This window comes from Chlorocebus sabaeus, chromosome 27 (genome assembly GCF_047675955.1).
Source record: "Chlorocebus sabaeus isolate Y175 chromosome 27, mChlSab1.0.hap1, whole genome shotgun sequence".
Lineage (NCBI taxonomy): Eukaryota > Metazoa > Chordata > Mammalia > Primates > Cercopithecidae > Chlorocebus > Chlorocebus sabaeus.
Genome location: NC_132930.1, coordinates 2,671,164 through 2,694,230, shown reverse-complemented (window position 1 = coordinate 2,694,230; position 23,067 = coordinate 2,671,164). Strand labels below are relative to the sequence as shown.

The following is a 23,067-nucleotide window of genomic DNA, read 5'->3' as shown; positions in this document are numbered from 1 at the left end:
CCCAGAAAGGCCCAAATATCTCACCTGTGGCAGACTTGAGACCCTGAACAAGCAGAAATTAAAGGACAAGGCAGAGCTGTAAACTCTGCTATAGTATTGACTGCTACAGTATTGACTCTGCTATAGTATCGACTCTGCCACAATACAGACTATGTACCCTAACATGCACAGAATCCCTTGGCAAAGACTAGGATATATACCTGTTAAATGCATTTAAGGAAATTCTGTCCAATCATTAGTTGACCACTAGGATGCTATCTTGGCAAAAGTGTCAGTGGCCAGACAGGACAAAGAACAAACTTAACATAATTTGTTCAGGGAACTCATTGAACAAATAAATAACAACAGTTAAAGCAACAAGAAACAGAAACAGCAACAAATGTTGTTGGGAGGAGGAATTCAACTTGCAGAGTTGAATTCTTATTCATATTATTCATATTATTTAAAATGTCCAACTTTCAACAAAAAAATTACAAGATGTCCAAAGAGACTGGAACATATGCCTATATACAGGGCGAAAGAACAGTCAACAAAAACTGTTCCTGAGGAAGCTCAGACATTGAATTTACTGGACAGACTTTTAAATCAGTTATTTCAACACATTCAAAGAACTAAGTAACACATTTCTAGAGAACTAAAGGGAAGTATAAGAGCAATGGCTCAAAAAATACAAAATATTAATAAAGATATACAGATTATTTTTTTAAAAAGTTATGCAGTAAAATATATAATAACTGAAATTAAAAATTTACTAGAAAGACTTAACAGCAGACTTGATCAGGCAGAAGAGAAAATCCACAAACTTTAAGATAAGTAAACTGAGATTATCTAGTCTAAGGAACAGAGAGAAAAAAACAAAGAAAAATTAAAAGGTCCTTAATGACTTGGAGGATGTACCAACATACTGATAATGGAAGTCCCAGAAAGAGATAAAAGAATGGGTCAGAAAGAATGTTTGAAGATATAATAGCTGAAAACTTCTTAAATTTGGAGAAAAACATTAAACTGCATAACCAAGAAGTACAAAAATTCAAATAAACTCTAAAGGATCTACACTTAGACACATTGTAATTGATCTATCAAAAATCAGACACAGAAAATTTTGAAAACACCAGGAGATAAGCAACTCATCAGATAAAATGGAGCTTCAGAAAGGTTAACATCTGACTTCTCATCCAAACTCAGGAGTCCAAAAGGAAGTGGGATAACATATTCAAAGTGCTGAAAATAAAATAAAGGAGTATCAAAATTTTTTTGTCAAAAGTTCTATATACAGCAAAACATCCTTTCAAAATGAAAGACAAATTAAGATATCCCCAGATAAACAAAAGTGGAGAGAATTTTCTATTAACAGAACCACCCTGTAAGAAGTACTAAAGGAAGTCCTTTGGGATAAAATAAAAGGACAGTATACAGTAACTTGAATCCATATAAAGAAATAAAAAGTATTAGTAGAGGTAATTAAATAGGTAAAAGTAAGACAAAAGAAATGTATTTTTTCTATAAATCTTTTATTATCCTATCTGATTTTTAAAAACAACTGCATAAATCAATAATTTATAATCATAATCAATAAACTTATGTTGAGATTTATTATAAAAAGATGCAATTTCTATGACAATAATAGTACAAAGAAGGAAGAAGAAACAAAGCTATACAGAGGCAAAGTGTAGATATTGTTGAAATTTGGTTGGGATTCATCTGAACTAGACTGTTATAACTTAAGACTTTAATTTTAAGTTCCAGAGCAAGCAATAAGAATAACTAAAAAAAATAGCCAAGCAACAAGAAATTTAAAATGGCACACCCCAATATTTCTGACTCAAAAAAGTCAGTAATGAAGGATCAAGAAATACAAAAGTCATAGAGAAAGCAAATTTCAAAAGCGCATATGCAAATACTTACTTATGATTACATTAAGTGTAAATTAATTAAACACTACAATCAAAAGGCAGAGATTTGTCTCATAGATAAAAATATATGATTAAATTATATATTGTGTGTAAAAGACACACTTTATATTCAGAGACACAAATAGATTGTAAGTTTAAAAATGGAAAATTTCAGGTGCATATGTCTTACATATATTCTCTATTGTTGGGTGGAGTATACTACAGATGTCTATTAGATCTCATTGGTTTATTGTGCTTTATAAGTCTTATATTTCCCTTTTAATCTTTTGCCTAGCTCTACTCATTATTGACAGTGGAATATTATGGTTCAATTGTCTATTTTTCCTTCAGTTCTGTCAGATTTAAGTATTTCTGGCCCTGTGTTATGTTTTCCTGACGAATTGACCCTTTATCATTAAAAAAATCCCTCCTCTTTTCTGGTAACAATTTTGTTTTAAAGTCTATTTGATCAAATATTAGTATAGCCATTCCAGCTCTTTTAGCAAAGATTGGATGGTATATTTACATATGTAATCTTTATCAAAATTATAGTTGATTTTTTTCAGAAATTGACAAGTTAATCCTAAAATGTATACAGAAATGCAAGGTACCCAGGATAGCTAAAGTAATCCTTAAAAAGTTAAAGTACACACACTTCGTAATTTCAAAATGTATTGCAAACTGTGGTAATCAAGAAGGATAGATAGATCAATAAAACAGAATTGAAAGTCCAGAAATAAACCCATACATCTATGGCCAATTGTTTTTTAACAAGGGGCACCAAGTCCATTCAGGGGGAAAGAATAGCTCTTCAGCAATACATACTAGGACAACTGAATTTCCATATGCAAATGAAAGAGGTTGAACTCCTACTTCACAACATACAGAAAAGTTAATTTAAAATGGATCAATGACTTAAATATAAGAGCTAAATATATTAAAATCTTAAAAGAAAACAAAGGAATAAATAATTAGTCACCTTGTATTAGCCAATTTTAAAAATACATACACTAGAAGCATATGCAACAAAAGAAAAGACAGATAAAGTGGACTTCCTCAAAGTCAAAAACTGTTGTTAAAATGAAAACAGCTCCTGAAGAATGTAGGAAGATATTTGAAGATTATATATCTTAAAAGGCACACTTGTATCCAGAATATATGAAGAACTCTGGCAATTCAACAGTTTAAAGAGGCAACCTAATTTTAAAATGAGCAAAGTATTTGAATAGATATTTCTCAATATAAGACATACAAATGGTTAACACTAACAAGCACATGACATGTTGCTCAACATAATTAGTCATTAGTAAACTGCAAATCAAAACGACAATGGGATACCACTTCACATCAACTAGGACAGCTATAAACAAAAAAGACAGGTGTGGTGAAAATGTGGAAACACTGGAGCCCCCATACATTGTTTGTAGGAATGGCATTTCCTCAAAATGTTAAATGTAGAGTTAATACTAGTCACAGCAATTCTACTCCTAGGTATATAGCCAAGAGAATTAAAACTGTAAGTTCACACAAAAACACAAAATCTTATACACAAATATTACACAGATAGCATTATTCATAAGAGTCCAAAAGTGAAAACTGTCCAAATATTCCTCAATTAATGTATGGATTTTTAATGTGGTATATTCCTACAATGGAGTATCAATTGACAATAAAAATGAATGAAGTACTAATACTACATGCTTCAGCATATATGAACCCTGAAAATATTTTGCTATGTGAAAGAAGTCAGTCACAAGAGTTCCATACTGTATGATTTCATTCATATTAAATGTCCAAAATAGTCATATTTATAGAAACAAAGTTAATCAGTGTTTACCAGGGGCTAAGGAGAGGGATGGCAACTTACTGCTAATGCGTGTAGGTTTCTTTCTAGGGTGATGAAACACTCTGAAATTATTATAGATGATTACAATAGTTGTACAATTCTGTATGTATACTAAACCACTTAATTATATACTTCAAACAGATGAATTTTATAGTATGTGAATGATATCAATAAAGCTGGCATTTCTAAAAGGTAACTAGCATAATATGAAAAACAATACATCATCTTAATAGATATAGAAAAAAATAATAAAATTCAAAACCCATTTAGGATTTTTTAAAAAGTGTTAGCAAACTACAAATAGAAAGAGCTTCCTTAATCTGACCAAGGGTATCCTAAAATCGCTTCACCAAACATCATAATTAAAGGTGAAATATTGAAAACCTTCTCTCTGACATAGAAGAAACAGAAAGCACAATGACTGAAAAGAAGGAAATAAATTGTCATTATTTTAGATGGCATGATTGTGTACTTAGAAAATTCAAATGGATTTACAGACAAAATATAAAAATTGTTGAGTGATATATCAAATTTCTTGGATACATAAAAACAGAAAATAAAGGAAAATTTTTAAAAACATATAATTTACAATAACATCAAAAACACCAGAGACCACAAATAAATCTAAGGGAAGATGTGCAAGATCTCTATGGTTAAACCTGTAACACGTAATTGAGAGAAATTTTAAAATGTCTCACTGAAAATACTCACTTAAATATTACCATAGTATATCATTGTTATGGTTGGAAAACTCACTGTTGTAAATAAATTTTCCTGAATTTGATCTATAAATTTAATGCAGTCCCAATTTAAAAACAAAAACAGCATTTGTGGAAATTACATGGTGATTTTAAAATTTATATTAAATGCAAAGGGCCAAAAATAATCAATCTTTAAGAAGAACAAAGATAGAGGACATATAATATTCAATATAAAGATGCTATAAAACTATAGTAATCCAGATAGTGTGGTATTGTCTTAATTCTATTCTGTCAATTAGAGGGTTCAAAAATAGATATACATGTAATTACTCACTTGATTGATAGCAGCAGTGATATTACAGAGCAGAGGGAAAAATTGTCTGCTAAATAATTAAATGGCAGTGGGTCCATTGAATATACACATAGAAAAAAATTAATTCCTATCTTTTACCTTTCACCATGCACAAAAATTAATTCCAGAATTATAGTAGATGTAAAACTCAATGCCAAAACAATAAAGATTCTGGAAGAAACATAGCAGAAAAACTTCTATGTTTGGGGGTAAGCAAGCATTTCTTAAGACACAGGAAAAAAAGACACAAAAGAAAAGATCGATAATATGGACCCATTAAAATTAAGACCTTCTATTCCATCATAGAAGCTAATAAGAGTAGAAAGGCAAGCCATAGGGCATGAGATCTTTGCAATACATATATCCAACAGATGACTTGCATCCAGAATTCATACAAAACTATAAATTTAGGGCAAAAAGACAGACCATCAAAAAACAGGCAAAATATTTGGACAGGTATTTCACAATACTCCCATCAAAATTGTTAAAATGAAAAAGACTGACAATGCTAAGAATTGGGAAGGATTTGGAGCAACTACAACTTTCATAAGGAGCTAGTAAGAGCATAAATTCGTACAACTACTTTAGAAAACTTTTTTGTTAAATAAATATAACCATATTCAATTAAAGACATGCACAAGAGGCTGGGAATGGTGGCTCATGCCTGTAATCCCAACACTTTGGGAGGCTGAGGTGGGTGGATCACGAGGTAAGGAGTTCAAGACCAGCCTGGCCAACATGGCAAAACCGTGCCTCTACTAAAAATACAAAAAGTACCCAGACGTGATGCATGTGCCTATAATCCCAGCTACTTGGGAGGCTGAGGCAGGAGAATTGCTTGAACCCAAAAGGCAGAGGTTGCAGTGAGTTGAGATCATGCCACTGTACTCCAGCCTAGGTGGCAGAGCAAGTCTCTGTCTCCAGAAAAAAAAAAAAAAAAAAAAAAAAAGACATGCACAGGAATTGTAATAGCATCACTGTAATAGCTGAAAATTGGATACCACTCAACAGTGGAATGGAAAAATATATTTTGTTTCAATCGTATATTAGAATGTTATATAACAATGAGAATGAATGAACCACAATATGAAGATGTAATTAATTTCTTGAACATAATGCTGAGCAAATGAAGACAGGTTTTAAAAAGTTACATATTATATGATTTGCATTTATATGAAGTTCAGAAGTAAGCAAACCTAAGGTGATAGAAGTAAGGATAGAGGTTTCTTTTGGAAGAGTGAGATATGACAGGCAGGGGGCTTGAAGGTATTTCTGGGGATATTGTTAATATTCTATTCCTTGATCTGGGTTCTGGTTACATGGATCTTGTTACTTGGTTAAAATTTATCAAACTGTACACTTATTATTTATATCCATTCCTGTATAAATGGCATACTCAAATAAAATCTTCTAAAAATGAAACGAAACACAGACACCTACGTTGCTTTCCATTTTCCTGCTGAGGCGAGAAGCAAATTCTGCTGACGTTGCTGCTTTCAGTATGGTTTCTAAACTGGGAGCATTTGAGGAAATCTGGCCAGGAGTAATTCACCATCCCCAGGACTGATTCACAGCCTTCTTTGGCAGCCTCACAGAAGGACCTACAGGGCAGAAGTCCATGACTAAAAAAAAAAAAAAAAAAAAAAAAATAGAAAGGTGAAAATTACTGTCTTTACGGAATAGGTTTTGAAATAATAGTGAAATTAAAGTTAGCCCCTGTGTTGTAATATTATCTTAATTTATACTTACTATAGTCAGCAACTTAAATTTTTACATTCAGCCCTATGACAGTGATTTTAGCCACTCTATTGTCTTGATTCTAGAAGAAATAGCTAGATCTACACCATCTATTTCTTGTAGGAGCATTCATCAATAATTTGTTTAATATTTACTGGGCTAAAATATACAGTTGTCAGCCTAAAAGAGCTCTATTTAACATCAAAAGGGAAAAATTAACATGGAAACGAAGGCCCTCAAATTGCAAAGGCAGAAGTAGGTCAAAAATATGTTATTCTTGTACTTTTATCTTCCCTTTGAGAAATTCAAGCATCTCTGAGTAGCAGCAGAGAGTAAGCTGTTCCATTATTAACTTCCCCAGTCTCCCTAGAAAAGGAACATTATACAGACGAGTGGCAACTTGGACCTTGTACAGTTATTTATCTTTTCAGATTTCTAGTTTGACATATGCAAAATACAAAAAAAATGCTAACAATTATCTGTTAATAGTATGAGTAATGATGCCCCTGGAGCTTATCTTTATTCATTTGACATGCCATCAAACAGTCCTAGATCCACAGCTCTGTGGATGGAGATAGGATACTAACAAAGTCAAGGCCATGGACTTGTTTCCTTGCAGACCCAGGTAATTGCTTCTACTTTACAGCTAAAGGCTGCATCTCTCACCCTGGCTGGTCAATTGCTAAAGGTATTTCAAATAGTTTTAAGGAAACTGGGAAAGAAAATACCCGGTTCAGTTAAACCAAAGCATACACTTCACAAATGTAGGGCCAATAAGATATCACAGAATCACACAATATTAGATATGTAACAAACCTTAAACAATACCTTATTCAAATCCTTCATATGAGATAGTTCCAGGGAGATTCTAGGACGGATTTGAGGTCAAACAGCTCCCACTGGCAGAAGGAGGAATAGAATCCTGGTGTTTCAAGTTTCAGGACACATTCTACCTACTCTCCCTGTCTCTTCTCTTGTAAGGACCTAATAGCTGGGCTTCTAAAACTCCTTGATCAAACAAGCACATGTACAATACCCCATTCATACTTCTACAGATTACAAAAATATAAGGGGATATGCCACCCATTGAGATCAAATGAAACTAATAGGGTCTGTAAAATAATGTTAAGGGAGAGATCTTTGTACTAAAAACGGAAAAAGGGAACTCAACATTCAGATAAAAATATTTTACCTTCCTCTCAGAAAGTCACCTTAAAACTGAGTATCTTTTAGAATACTGATCTTCATATAATTGTCTACATACATTAATATGTAACCAAATTCAATAGTGAAGATGTTGAAGAAGAGGTTTTGTATTTGAAAGATTTAGCTTCAGCATATAAAATATGAATTCGTTCAGGCAAGTTTATTGGTATAAAGAAGACACCTGAAATATATTAGATATTTCTAGGGCTAAGAAAGGATCACTTAAATAACACTGTTTTTCAATATTTCCTGCCTGTCCTGAATCTTATCTCAGAGAAGCTAGCAAATATATTTTCTTAAATAAAATTAAGATACACAGTTAAGGAATGTGGAGAACATAAAATTACTACATGCAGTTACTTATGTTCTCCAGGCACTGCTCTTAGTGCCACACATGCATCATCTCACTGATTTCTCAGAACAGGATGAGTAATAGGTGTTATTAGTCATCCCCAATATACAAATAAGGAAACTGAAGCACAGAAAAATAAGACATTTGTCCAAGTTCACTGAGGGAATGAGGGTCAGAGCCGGGATTAGAACTCAGGCAGATTGACCCAGGACCTATTCTATTTACTACTGTAGTACAAGTAAGTCCTAATTTCATGAATGCATGTCTTGCAAGCACAATGCAATTTTTTTTTTTTTTTTTTTTTTTTTTTTTTTTTTTTTAATGGAGCCTGGCTTTGTTGCCCTGGCTGGACTGTAGTGACGCCATAGGCTCACTGCAAGCTCTGCCTCCTGGTTTCAAGCAATTCTCCTGCCTCAGCTTCCTGAGTAGCTGGGATTACAGGAATGCGCCACCTCGCCAGGCTAATTTTGTATTTTTAGTACAGACGGGGTTTCAACATGTTGGCCAGGCTGGTCTCAAACTCCTGACCTCAGGTGATCTGCCCACCTTAGCCTCCCAAAGTGCTGGGATTACAGGCATGAGCCACCGCACCCAGCCCAGAGTGCAAATCTTGATATGCACTTTGTGAGTGGCACCATCACATACATTATGGGTGAGATCTCCATTCTACAAAAGCCTACAAACGTGCGTCGAATCAGTATTTGTCAGGGGCTAAGGAACACAAGAAAAGGGTAAATACATTTCTGCTTTCTTCACTAGGTGTAAGCCAGCCCACAGTAAAGCTATAAAACAAGCTAGGCTTGTCGTTGGTGTTCCTTCTTTGCCTCCTAGTTCTTGACCAAGGTCCCAGGGTCCCAATGCAATTGTGATCACCCCGATGCCAGCACTCCACCTAGATGGCCACCTCTACCAGAGTGCTTGAAACATATTATTCCCTATCTTTAATCAAAACAGCACTCCCAATTACAGCTAATCTCAATTAGGCTTTCAAATAAGAAAATAGATGAAAAAAAAAAACACAGAATAATGCGTAATAATAAATGAATATCTAACCCTCCCAGAGATTTTTGCATCATTAAAAGAAGACTGCTTACTGGAGTAATGGAATCTCTAACTGATGAAACTCCAGATACCATTTAAAGGGGAGAAAAACGTTCAACATTTTTTGAAGATGAGAAAGATGTCTGCAAACTGAATAACACTCTGGAGGCCAATTCTCCCAAGTGGTTCCTGGACCTTTCCCCATTTCTTAACTGACTTATTTTATTTTATTATTTTTTTTAATCATTCTACATCTTTTCTTAGAATCTTCTAGGGTAACAAAAATGAAGTTTCATGCAGGAGGCCAGCAGACTGTTTTCAAGTTCTAAAGTTAAGTCTTTAATTCAGAAATGGAATCATGGTCATTGACTCTTATGGTGGTCATTTTCTACAGGAAAGCCTCAGTCTATGACTTTGCACCTTTCACATGGCCACTCCTCCACTGCTGAATCTTGGGCCAATAGCTCACTCATGCTAAAATTCAGTTTCCTCATTTGAAAAATGAGGATTTTGGAAGAGCTGGAGTTCGGATCATTTTTCATAGTCCTTTTACTGCTAACATTCTGTAAGTCAAAATTCATTCTTTAAGGCAATGTTTCTCAGAGGAGCACTGGTAATCCCACCAGCTTTGCTAAATTTCAAAAGGTAACAGGCATTTTTCTCAAGATTTGTTCTGGGAATATATAGAGACATTAAAATACCATTAGGCCTTCCATTCTAAAAATAGGGCCTAAGAAAAATGTCTACAGTGTTTCCAAATAGTTCTCTTAAGAGGTGTAACCAACTGAGACCCATAAGCTTTAAATTGCTGGACCAGGATATATGTGAAATAGTGATGGGGTATTAATAACTAGCAACACTTTCAAACAGTGAGCAAAATGAGGAGTCATTTGTTCTTGCATTGCATAAAATTCAACTGCCTATGGAAGGGTGAAACATTTTGCTTTTCATCACATAGAACAGTGTGGTGAGATAGGCCACACTATTTTGGAGTATGTGTCCATATCCAAGCAACAAACAGATTGATGACTTTAAAACAGTGCTCTGCACAGGGAAGGAGTCCACTTTAGCTATCTAAAAACTATTTTAGAAAGGATGCTTATTTTAAATTGATGTCTGAAGTGCATTTGGTGTTGTGCAAAAGTATCTAGTACATTTCAACTAAAGTTAAAGCAGAAAGCTCTTATATCTCCTCTATAATTATTTGTTCAAACATTTGATAACTGTATAAATAATAATACTATATAGTGATAGTGAAGTTTTTATGGTGTTTTCACTAGGAAGGGTGTTGTAAAATTATTTATCTACCAAAAACTGTACAGTTTATCTATAAAAATATTAGAGAATTTATCTTCAAATAATTTTGTTATAGTATATATACAAATTAGTATATATATTTTATCTGCAAAAAACAAGTTCTGATAAGGACATAAAGTTTAAATTATGAAATAAGTCAGTCACAAGGCAGGCTTATATGGTTAATGGATTTTCAAGTTTTATAAATCACTTTTCTCTTAACTTTTTATTTTGAACTACTGTTAGACTTACAGAAAGGTTATAAAAATAATACAGAAAGTTTCCATATATCCTTCATCCAGACTCCCCTAAGGTAAACATCTTACATAACTATAGTATAATTATCAGAACCAGGAAATTATCATTGATACAATACCTTTAACTAAACTAAGGACCCTATTTGAATTTTGCCAGGATCTCCATTTAGGATCCTACATTGCATTTAATTGTCACTTTTTACTTTTGGCAAATAAACTAATCTTTAAATACAGTAGGATAACTCAGAATTTAAAACTCTTTTTTCATGAGGGAGAAAAAAAAAAAAAACAGAATCTTTGTGACAGGTGGACTTTAAGATGACCCCAATGATCTCTGCTTCTTGGTATTCATGCCCTGTTTAATCCCCTCCTCTGGCATGTAGGTTGCCTGAGTGATTTGCTCCCAATCAACAGAAGGTAATGGAATGTCAATTTCATCATTAGTCTACATAAGATTATGACTTCTGTCTTGCTAACAGACTCTTTCCCTTACTGGCTTTGATGAAGCAACATGTCATATTGAGGAGACCCACATGGCAAGGACCTGAAGGTTGACTCTGGCTAATAGACAGCTAGGAACTAAGGCCCCCCAACCAAAGCCTTTAAGGAACTGAAATTCTCCCAAGAATCACATGAGCTAAGTTCTTCCAAGAATCACATGAGCTTGGAAGTTGATCCTTCCCAAGTCAAGCCTTCAGATAAGACCCCAACCCTGCCAATATCTTTATTTCACCTATATGACAGACCTTAAAGCAGAGGACCTGGCTGGGCCACTCCCAGATTTCTGACCAACAGCAACTGTGTAATAATATAAGTGTATTGCTTTCAACTGATAGGTTTACGGCAGTTTGCAATATATAACTAACACACTTTTCTTGACATATCACATTGTCAAAGGCATGCTACTGAGTTTGATGTCCTATTCATTGACAAGACTCACACAATAATCTTTTTAAAAATACACTCCTAAATTTGTCTTTGTTATGCTGAGCTGTTCAGTGAAAAATACTCACAAAATCAGTCACAAGCAGCTCCCAGAGTTGCAGACTTTACTTAGTCGTGAAGAGAATGTTAATGCTGGAAGGATCTTCCAAGATAATCTACTCCCATTTTCTCCTTTTGCATTATGAGGAAATTGAAGCCTAAACAGATTTCATAGCCAAATACTGTGACTCCATCCCAGTGCTCCCAAATATCTTGCCTATCTGACCTCTTTGCACAATCCATGAGCAACAGATAACACAGGAACATAAATCAACAAATGACAACACTGCTGGAAAACCCAAATAATAATAGATGGCTTGTTCTCTCTATGATAAGCGAACAGCATTGGCTTCCTACGTCAGCATATTCTGTGACCTCAAGAGACCATATAAGAGGTTAGGCTTAGTGGGGTATGAGAGAAGCAGGAAAGAGGCTTCTTTGGTTTCTACTCCACTAAATGTGGGGATGGAAAGCTGTGCAAGGGAATTTTTACATGTCATTGTCTCCCATCAGAAGATAAGTAATGGAAGCAGTTGGGGTATTTTTTGGTCACATTGGTCTGACTCTAAAATCCAGGAGTGTGTCATTGTTTTTCTTCATTTGTAAGAGTCATGATCTTACCAGGAAAGAGGTGAGCCACTAAAGCAGGTTCACTGCAGAATGTTTAATGAAAGGGCTCTGATCTCCTACAGAATGAAAAGGTACAGGCAGGGTTTAGATAAACCAACACGGGGTAGTACAGTAGGCTGCTGCAGGGAGCTGTTAGCACCCTAGGTTTACGAGACAAGGGGAAAGAGAATTTTCTGGAACTTGGAGATAGTTGCATGGGGAAGGCTGCTTGATAGGGGTTGTGGCCTCTTCCAGTGAGTGGGCTGCAGTCAATCCATGTAACCTGGCAGAAAGACAACCAGGGGATCACTACCCAAACTGCCTATCCTCCCACACTCTGATCTCATGCTGGTGGCTTCCATTGGTTGAATCCAACAGGAAGCTAGAAAGTAGCCACTGTTAAAGCGGTCTCTCCTGGAAAGAGTTAGGATGGAAGAGAGTGGAAAGTAGATATGGAGAAGTAAATAAGAAACAGCCAGCACAAAGCTGCATGCCTTGCACCTAGTGAAAGCTCAGCAAATACTTGTCAAGGGATGAAACACAGTGGCGTGTGAGCAGATAAACTATGATTAGCTTGACATCTGGTAGGAGTGTTTACACCACAAGAATCAGCAGATTCTATAAATAATGGTTTTGTTGTTGGTTTGTTTTTTTCTTTCTCAGGGATCCAATTTACCAGCACACCACTGAATAAAAGTCTAAATCATGTTATCTACTACAGAAGGAAAGTTGTTTTCATTTCCACTCAAAAGAAAATTACTGCCATGAACTTCTTGAATCAACATAAGAAATGATCTCAATATTAACTCCTTCTCCACTACTTCTACCACTTCTCCTTCATATACATTATTTTGTCGGGGAGTATAGCTCAGGGGTAGAGCATTTGACTGTATATGCATTATTTTTTTGGTGGTAATACCATCTATCTAAGTCTCCAAGTCCAAAAGCCTTTGCCTTCCAGTCAACTTAGCCATTCATATGCAAATAATCACTAAATACTGCCAATATTACTTCCTAAAAATTCTTCCAATCCATTTTCCCTTCTCTCCCATTTTATTTTCTAGAAAAATTAAGCCAGCTGTACTCTCTCTAATATACGGTAGATCTGGCTATCACTCCACCTGAATTGCCTTTTCCCCCCACCTTGTTTACATGGTAAATTTTTCTTCTTCCTCCAAAATTAATTTCAGCAGTTACCTCCTCCCTGCTAGTAGCCTTCCCTAATAATGCCAGATAAAATGAATTCCTCCCCTTTCTCTGTGTTAGCTCCACGCCTTGTAAACTGATGGATCACATTTTACAGCAATTTAATTGTGTTTATGTCTGGTCCTCTATTATGCTGAGTCCCTTGAAGACCGTAGTATGTTTTATTCATTTCCATAACCCAGCATCTAGCAGTGTGCCTGGCACATTATAGGCACCAATAAGTGTTTGCTAAAGGAATAAATTGATAATTTTCCAGGTATCTTTGTTGAATAAACTGATACCAGGAGCTGAGATAGAGCTAGTTCCTAGTAAGACCCTCTATCCCTCCCTTACATCAGCCGCCGCCCCCCCCACACTAATACTCCTTACCTTGGCAACAGTAACTGCTTGCAGTACTGATCCCATCATGACCTCTTTTCCCACTTCAATCAATTACGACATGATGTTCAGTATATCTGGCTCTCCCTCACATCCCAGACTTCCAGATCCTCATGGATCAAATGTAAGTTTGCAGTAAGTTTTCCTGAGCAACATTGCCTAAAATTGCACCTCTTGTCACCATACTCCCACCCTCCCAAAGCTCTCCATTCCCCTGCGTTGCTATTTTCATTGCACTTATCACTATCTGCTAAATGAATATTTATTATCTGTCTATTTATTTGCTTACTGCCTATCTCTCACCGACATGACATAAGCTCCGTGAAGCCAAGGATATTTGTTTATTTCATCTGCAGTTCTATCCCTGCTGTGCACAGTCAGCACTCCATAATTATCTGTTGAATAAGTAAATGAATCACATGCAGAGGTGATTCCTGTCTGAGATAAAGCTGTCAGTAGCAAAGTTGGGAGGGGAACTTAACTCCCAACTTAATGGGGTATACAAAAGCTCACACTACCTGCCCACGAGGTCCCCTCCACTTCAGGTCAGCAGGTTCTACATGCACTATTCAACTTTTAAATAATGCCCATGTAATAGTTACATGTCAGTAAAAGTGTTATAAATGAAAAGCCTACACAGACTAAGGGTCCTGTTTATTATGTCAATAGTAGTGTGTCACTCTTAAAATACAGAAACTTAGAAAATACTAACAGATAAACACAGTTTGAATTAAGATGGGCATGAATAATATAAAAATGACACAGCCACTCTGAAAGAGAATATAAAATTCCATTCTCTTTTAACCAACACATTCCTGATTCTCATTAATATCTGGCATACTTACCAGGGCCCAGGGGATGAGAGATTAACAGATCACAGAAGAAATGTGCAATTGTTTAATTATTTTGCAGCTGTTTTGATTTTTTTACACATTATAAAATGGTGCCATAAATATGGATATTCAAATGAATTGAATAACAAGTATTATTTATAGATTCTAATCAGAGCCACATAATTATCAGGTGAACCCACCCCCAACATTTCAACGTAGGTTCTTTCTATTTTCCCTAAGAGTCAGCTGGTCTAGGAAATAAAGAGAAAGAGTACAAAGAGAGGAATTTTACAGCTGGGCCTCCAGGGGTGACATCACATATCTGTAGGTCCGTGATGTCCCCCTGAGCTGCAAAACCAGCAGGTTTTTATTAAGGACTTTAAAAGGGGAGGGGGTGTTCAAACAGGGAGTAGGTCACAAAGATCACATGCTTTAAAGGGCAATAAAGATCACAAGGCAAAGGGCAAAGCAAAGATCACAAGGCAAAGGGCAAAATTAGAATTACTGATGAGGGTCTATGTTCAGCTGTGCACATACTGTCTTGATAGGCATCTTAAACAACAGGAAACAGGTTTCGAGAGCAGAAAACTGGTCTGACCTCAATTTTACCAGGGCGGGATCTTTTCCCCACCCTAAAAAGCCTGAGGGTACTGCAGGAGACCAGGGCGTATTTCAGTCCTTATCCCAACCACATAAGATAGACACTCCCAGAACGGCCATTTATAGACGTCCCCCCAGGAATGCATTCCTTCCCCAGGGTATTAATTATTCATATTCCTTGCTGGGAAAAGAATTCAGTGATATCTCTCCTATTTGCACATCCATTTATAGGCTCTCTGCAAGAAGAAAAATATGACTCTATTCTGCCTGACCCTACAGGCAGTCAGACATTATGGTTATCTTCCCTTGTTCCCTGAAAATCACTGTTATTCTGTTCTTTTTCAAAGTGCACTGATTTCATATTATTCAAACACATGTTTTACAATCAATTTTTACAATAGTGGTCCTGAGGTGACGTACATTCTCAGCTTAAGAAGATAACAGGATTAAGAGATTAAAGTAAAATAGGCATAAGAAATTATGAGAGTATTATTTGGGAACTGATAAATGTCAATGATATCTTCACAATTTATGTTTCTCTGCCACAGCTCCAGCTGGTCCTTCCATTCGGGGTCCCTGACTTCCCCCAACACATAATACCAATGAATTATTGAGAAGAAAGGTACTGCACAGAGCTTGATGAAATGTGTGTGCTTGTGACACTGTCAGTAACATGACAAGGCATTTTTAGATATATTTTATCTGTCATGCCCTGATTCTCTAGCTTTACATCTTTGTAAAATGAAAGTAATCAGAATTATATGACAGTATCTTACCTATGCTTTGAGCCATTTTGGCTCATAAAATGAAACCTCATCTATCACTTCATATTTTATATATAATGCCAAAAAAGCAACTAAGTCACCAGTGTTGTATGATGTTGAAAAGGGAACTTTGCTACAACCAGCCACCTAAACAGCCAGGTTGCCAGAACTCATGTACCTGACTGCTGTTTCCAAGTTAGCAGATAAATTCAGGAAAGTAAGCAGCACATGACTTTCAGAATATTTCTTTGGTAACAGCAACAATGCTCATTCTTTTTGCTTGACCACTGATCTATATACATTTAAAAAAACTATAAATATTAAAATATTTAATTCCTTAATGTTTCCATTTATTCCCAAATGTGAAACAATTTGGGATATATGTAACTTAACACCTAGAGCCTGAAATTCTATTTTCTACCATGAACTGTTTAAGCAAAGACCAATCCACCTAAGACACAGAGGGGTCAAGCAGATGACCTAGCTCCTTTCCAGGGTGATACCCTTTAAATAGTTGTTTAATATTTATTTGGGTGAGAAACTGAGATTCGCACTGAAGAGAAACAGGACTTTAGGTAGCAGGGTCCCAATTTGCAAACTCAACTTAGTAAACCAGAAGTCCTGCAGTTAACTTGGCCCATTCTTTCTGAAGGCAGTTTGGTGGCCAGTTGTTGCTACTGGATATGATCCATCATATGTCAACACCATGCCCCCCAAAACCTTCAAGAAGATTCTCTGATTAGTATTTCAAAGCAAACATAAGAGTGTTTTTGAGAAAACCTATGCCAAATTTAATTTTCTTCATCTTGTTTCATGAGTTTTTAGAGTTCCTTATTAATCAGTGCCTTGGGCCACTGTAAATGGACCTGCCTCTCAACCCAATGAAAAACCAATTAACCTTAGGATGCTGGATTCCTTACCCTAGGGTCTCCAGTAAGTTCTCATCAGTTGGTTTAAATACCTCCAGTAGTAGCAAACTCACCATTTCCTGAGATGACAATTCTATATTTACACAAGTTTATTATCCACAAAATTCTTCCTTTAGCTAAGTAGGAATTTACTCCTCAATGACTTTCAATTACTAGTTCTATTAATATGTTTGCCCTGTGGAAGAACACAGAAAAAGTGTGCTCTGCCTTCCATCTCATGGCCCAGAAACATTTGAGAATGGCCATGGTATGCCCTCAGAGGTTCACACTCCCAGTTCCCTCAAGGATTCTTCACATGAACAGATTCTCAATCGCTATTCTCGTCAGTATCCTCTAGACATTTTATTGTTGTTTTCTTTCTGTTCTTTATATAAACTTTAATGCTAAAATTTTCAATTAGAAAGTCTTTTTAACTGAGTACATATGAGTTAACATTAAGAAGAAGCACAGAGCTGCCAAGCCAGTCTTCGGGCACAATCTAGTGATACCTTATCCATTAGGTCCAGGATTTTAACAGTGATGGAGAAGTGAGAGTTAATGTAACATCTTTTAGCTGGTTATTCTGCCAACCAGATCATCAGTGTTGCCTGATTTTAAAAAGAGAAGCTCAGGAGCTTCAGAAAGAAGCTAAATTATCTCTGGAAATATTATCCAAGTCACCTTAAAGTTTCAATTCCTTTAAAATATATATAAAATTTGATTTATGCAAAAATTTTAGGAACATATAAATTATACAAAAAGTGTAGTACAACTACAGTCAACATATTTTGAACTCTCATTAACCTAGACATTTAGGAGGATTCCCTGATTGAAGAGTTCATTTATTCCTTTACTTAAATATTTAATGAGCACCTGCTATGTGCTGGGCAGTGTTCTGAACAATGGGTATACAATGGTGTGCAAAGTCAACAAGTTATCTGCCACTGTGGAGCTTAGAAAGTAAGAAAGGCAATAAACAGGCAAAAGGGGATATAACTGTGCCATGGTGAAAGATAACAGGCCCTACTGAGTATGATCAGAGATTTCTCTGCAGAGATGTCTTCTGAAAAGAGGGCTTAGTGTGAGGAGAAAGACGCTACCAGGTAAAAGGAACATTATACGCAAAGGAAGCTAGAAAGAGGTTGGCATTTTTGAGAGGTAGAAAGGAAGGTCACTGCAACTGGAGCCAGGTCTATGACACCAGAGAAGCAAAAAGGGCTTCAGAAACTATGGTAGGGACTTAAAACTGGCAATGGACAGAGCTATGCTTTGAATCAAATGTAATCTGCCCCCAAACTTTCAAGCGCATTCTCTGCAGTTGCCAGATGAAATTCTTTAATCTTCAGTGAACACACATAATATAAAATTTGGGTAACAGTGTGGTGTTTTTCAAGAAGCTCATTTGAGGAAACTCATTTGGTTCTCACTGAAAACCTACAAGGATTAAGTACACTAAAGAAAACTGTAGTATACTGTGGAAAACTGAGTACACGACGGAAAACATGTAGTTCCCATGCTTCAGGTGAAATTTTTAATCTCAGTCATGTTGCTACGTAAATTTTTTATATAATTGCTCTAGATATTAAGAATATTTGTTTAGGACCTAGTGGCAAATCAGTATGTCAGAGGGAAAAATAAATAACTGACACATCAAATTCTTAAAGTTAAAATCTCATTTCAGGAGCATGGAATATATCTGCAATGTATTGGAACATATAAGCAAGCTGGAGACAATCTGCTGGGTCTCCTCCATTTCAATTAGCCTGTTTTGCAGTACATGGTATGCACATTTATTAAAAGCAGACACAGTCCAAAGGAGAAACTGTCAAAGCTCATTGTTATAACATACACTATAGTTGATGAGAATCTGAGATCTCAAAGGAATCAGGTTAAAAATTATAACATTTACACATACCATTATAATACTTTTAAATTAAGTTTTAAATAGTATTAAGTAGGTATTGTCTCTAGGATGAAACACAAGCAAATCTTCATTATTTCGCTAGCAGAGGAAATTAGTATGATGAATGATCCAAAATAATGAAATATAAAATAAAACTATATTTGACATTAGAATTATTTTTATAATACATTTTACTTCTCTGAACTCACTTTGCTTATTAAATTTAGCTTGCAGATCCCACACATACACTAAGTGACAGCAAGAAGCATTGGTCCGAAAGTGCAATTAGAAAATTAAATATAATAATAAATGCAGAGCCAGGAGTGGTGGCTCACAGCTGTAATCCCACCACTTTGGGAGGCTGAGGCGGGTGGATCACTTGAGGTCAGGAATTCGAGACAAGCCTGGACATTGTGGTGAAACCTCATCTCTACTAAAAATACAAAAATTAGCCAGGCACAGTGGTGGGTGCCTGTAATCCCAGCTACTCAGGAGGCTGAGGCAGGGAGAATTGCTTGAACCTAGGAGGTGGAGGTTGCAGTGAGCCAAGATCACACTACTACACACCAGCCTTAGCAAGAGAGCGAGACTCTGCCTCAAAAAATAATAATAATAAATGCAATAATAAAAAATAAAATAAGTCCCCAAAGGATACTTGAAAATTAATATAATAATGGATATCATTTTCCATTAAAATAGAAAGTAAAAAATTACCGTATTAGCACACTTATCAGGTCAGGGGAAAAGCAAATTGTACCTAAAAGTGCCCTGAAAATTGTAAGTAGCTTAAGTAAAAATTTACAATATTCAAGTAGAGATTGAATTACAATCAGGATAATGATCAAAATGAATTTAGAGACTCCTGGAAGCTGAATGAACTTTATTTTATTATCTTACTTATGTGTATACAAGAGCCTATAGAGAAATTAAAGCAAAGAGATGTAAGTGAAATTATGAAAAATTAAGCAGAAATGGAACTGACATCTAGCTCCAGAAGCTCTATGCAGTCTACCTAGTTTAGTTTTAATCCATATAGTATTCTGCATTCTTTGCAATCATTCAATACTTAGAATACTTACCATACGTTAGCAATACTTATTTTATTAATAATTAATATTAATAAATAAGTAACTGATAATTAATAATATGATAATTAATAAGTAATACTTAGAATATGCCAGGAATGCTCATTTATTAATAATTAATGAATATTAATAAATTAATAATATTTTCATAGTAATTAATACCTTATAGTTAATAATTATTAATGAATAACCTTCATATTTCACTAGTACTACCTGTCCTTTTCAATCCAGTATTTTAATAACTGTTGATGACGTTTCTTCGTAAGAGCCAGGCACTGTTCCAAGCATGTTTTATTACTTAATCCTCATACTAACTTTATAAAGTAAATACCACTACTATATCCGTATCACATAAGAGGGGGCTGCTGCACTTGCCTTCAGAGCTTGCTTTCTCAACCACTACTGTGTGTTGAATGGTGGTCTCCCAAAAATATGTTCATGTCCTAACTCCTGGAACCTGTGAATATTATCTTATTTGGAAAAAAGGTCTTTGTGGATGTAATAAGAATCTTGAGATGAAGATGTCATCTTGGATTGTATGGGTGGCCACTAAATCAAATGACAAGTGTCTATATGAGACACAAAAGAGGAGAAGACACAGACATACAGAGGAGAACACCATGTGAAGGTGAAGACAAAGGCAAGAGCGATTTGGCCGTAAGTCAAAGAACATCTGAAACCACCAGAAGCTGGCAAAGGAAGGAAATGAATTCTTTCTGGAGTTCCAGAAGAAAGGGATGACCTTGCCAGACTTTGGAATTCAAGCCTCCAAAGCTGGAAGAGAATAAATGTCTGTGTTTAAGCCACCCAGATTTTGCAGTCATTTGCTATGGCAGCCCTAGGATACGCTCACAACCACCGTATTATACTACTGCAGTCTAGGAACATAAAGGGCCTCTTCACTACCACCCCATATCTTCATTCATGGGAAAAGCCTAACAGCTCTTCTCTCTCTTCATACTGTGAAAACACGTGCAACTGATAGTTTACAACAAAACATTTTCCTGAATGCCACTGGGTAACAGTTCTTTAGTTACTTCTGCGATTCAGAATCTATTGTTTTTATCCTACCTCAACACTATAGCAATGCAGGCTTTTTCCATTTAAAATAATAAATGCTTTTTCCCTATTTTGGGAATATTTTATACATTAATTAAATCAATATGAATAACATGGAATTTATTTGCACTTCAAAATGCAATTCAAAGGGGACATTACAACTGATGCCACAGAAATACAAAGGACCATGAAGACTAGTATGACAATTATATGCCAATGAATTAGATAACCTAGAAGAAATGAATAGACTCTTTGACATGTACAACCCACCAAGATTAAATTATGAAGAAGCAGAAAATATTAACAGACTAATAAGGAGTATGGAGATTGAATTAGTAATAAAAGTCTCCCATCAAAGAAAAGCCCAGGACCTGATGGCTTCACTGCTAAATTCTATGAAACATTTAAAGAAGAGCTAATACCAATTCTGCTTAAACTCTTCCAAAAAATTGAATAGGAGAGAATGCTTCCAAACTCATTATTCTGACACCAAAACCAGCTAAAAGCAAGACAAAAACAAACAAATAAAAAACAAACAAACAAAAAACTGCAGGCCAATATCCCTAATGAATATTGATGCAAAAATCCTCAGCAAAATATTATCAAACAAAGCTCAAACGCACATTAAAAAGATCATTCACCATGATCAAATGGGATTCATCACAGGTATGAAAGGGTGGCCCAACATAACCAAATCAATAAACATAATACATCACATTAACAGAATGAAGGACAAAAACATATGATCACCTCAACAGATGCAGGAAAAGCATTTGACAACATTCAACATTTATTCATGATAAAAATACTCAACAAATTAGGTTTAGAAGGAAAGTACCTCAACATAATAAGGCTGTTAACATCATACTCTATAGACAAAATTTAAAAGTTTTCCTCTAAGATCTGAAATAAGACAAGGATACCCACTCTCATTACTTTTATACAACATAGCACTAGAAATCCTGGTCAGAGCAATTAGGCAAGAGAAGGAAATAAAAGCCATCCAAACCGGAAAGAAAGAAGTTAACTTGTCCCTGTTTGCAGGACACACTGACCTTACATATATAGAAAACCTTAAAGAAAGCCCTAAAGACTACACATGCACACACACACACATGCACACAAAAAAAATCTGTTAGATCTATAAACAAATACAGTAAAGTAGCAGAATACAAAAATCAATGAAAAAATCAGTAGTACTATACACACACAGTAAACGGAAAAAAAATATGTGTATGTATTATATATATAATATATACATATATAATATATATATATTTGAGACAGTCTCACTCTCTCGCCCAGGCTGAAGTGCAGTGGTACGATCTCAGTTCACTGCAAGCTCCGCCTCCCAGGTTCATGCCATTCTCCTGCCTCAGCCTCCCAAGTAGCTGGGACTACAGGCACGTGCCACCGTGCCCGGCTAATTTTTTGTATTTTTAGTAGAGACAGGGTTTCACCGTGTTTGCCAGATGGTCTCAATCTCCTCACCTCGTGATCTGCCCACCTTGGTTTCCCAAAGTGCTGGAATTACAGGCGTGAGCCACCACACCCAGCTTGAGAAATGTATTTTAAAAACCCAATCCTGCTTACAATAGCTACGAAAAACACTTTGGAATAAACAAGGAAGTGAAAGATCTCTACACTTATAACTATAAACATTGAAAAATATTGAAGAAGGCACAAATGAGTGGAAAGATATGGATGTTCATGGTTGGAAGAATTCATATTGTTAATATGTCCATACTACCCAAGTGATCTAGAGTCAATGCAATTCCTATGAAAATACCAATGACATTTTTCACAGAAACAGAAAATACAATCTCCAAATTTGCATGGAACCACAAAAGACAAAATAGCCAAAACAAGCCTGATCAAAAAAACAAAGCTAGAGGCATCACACTACCTAACTTCAAAATATACTACAAAACATAGTGATATGGTTTGGCTGTGTCCCTGCTTAAATCTCATCTTGAATTGTAGTTTCCATAATCCCCATTTGTCATAGGAAGCATCCAGTGGAAGGTATTTGAATCATGGGGGCAGTTACCCCCATGT

General features: G+C 35.6%; 1 protein-coding gene across 3 annotated transcripts in view; it reads right to left on the bottom strand.

Moving 5' to 3' along the window:
* The window catches only part of CORIN (corin, serine peptidase), a 278,248-nt gene that overhangs the window by 156,079 nt on the left and 99,102 nt on the right, over nt 1-23,067 (bottom strand). For all 3 annotated transcript variants that reach the window (XM_073012425.1, XM_073012424.1, XM_008017472.3), the window contains exon 5: nt 6,232-6,413. In XM_073012425.1, the coding sequence (XP_072868526.1) occupies nt 6,232-6,413 (182 nt within the window). The remainder of the gene's footprint in view (nt 1-6,231; nt 6,414-23,067) is intronic.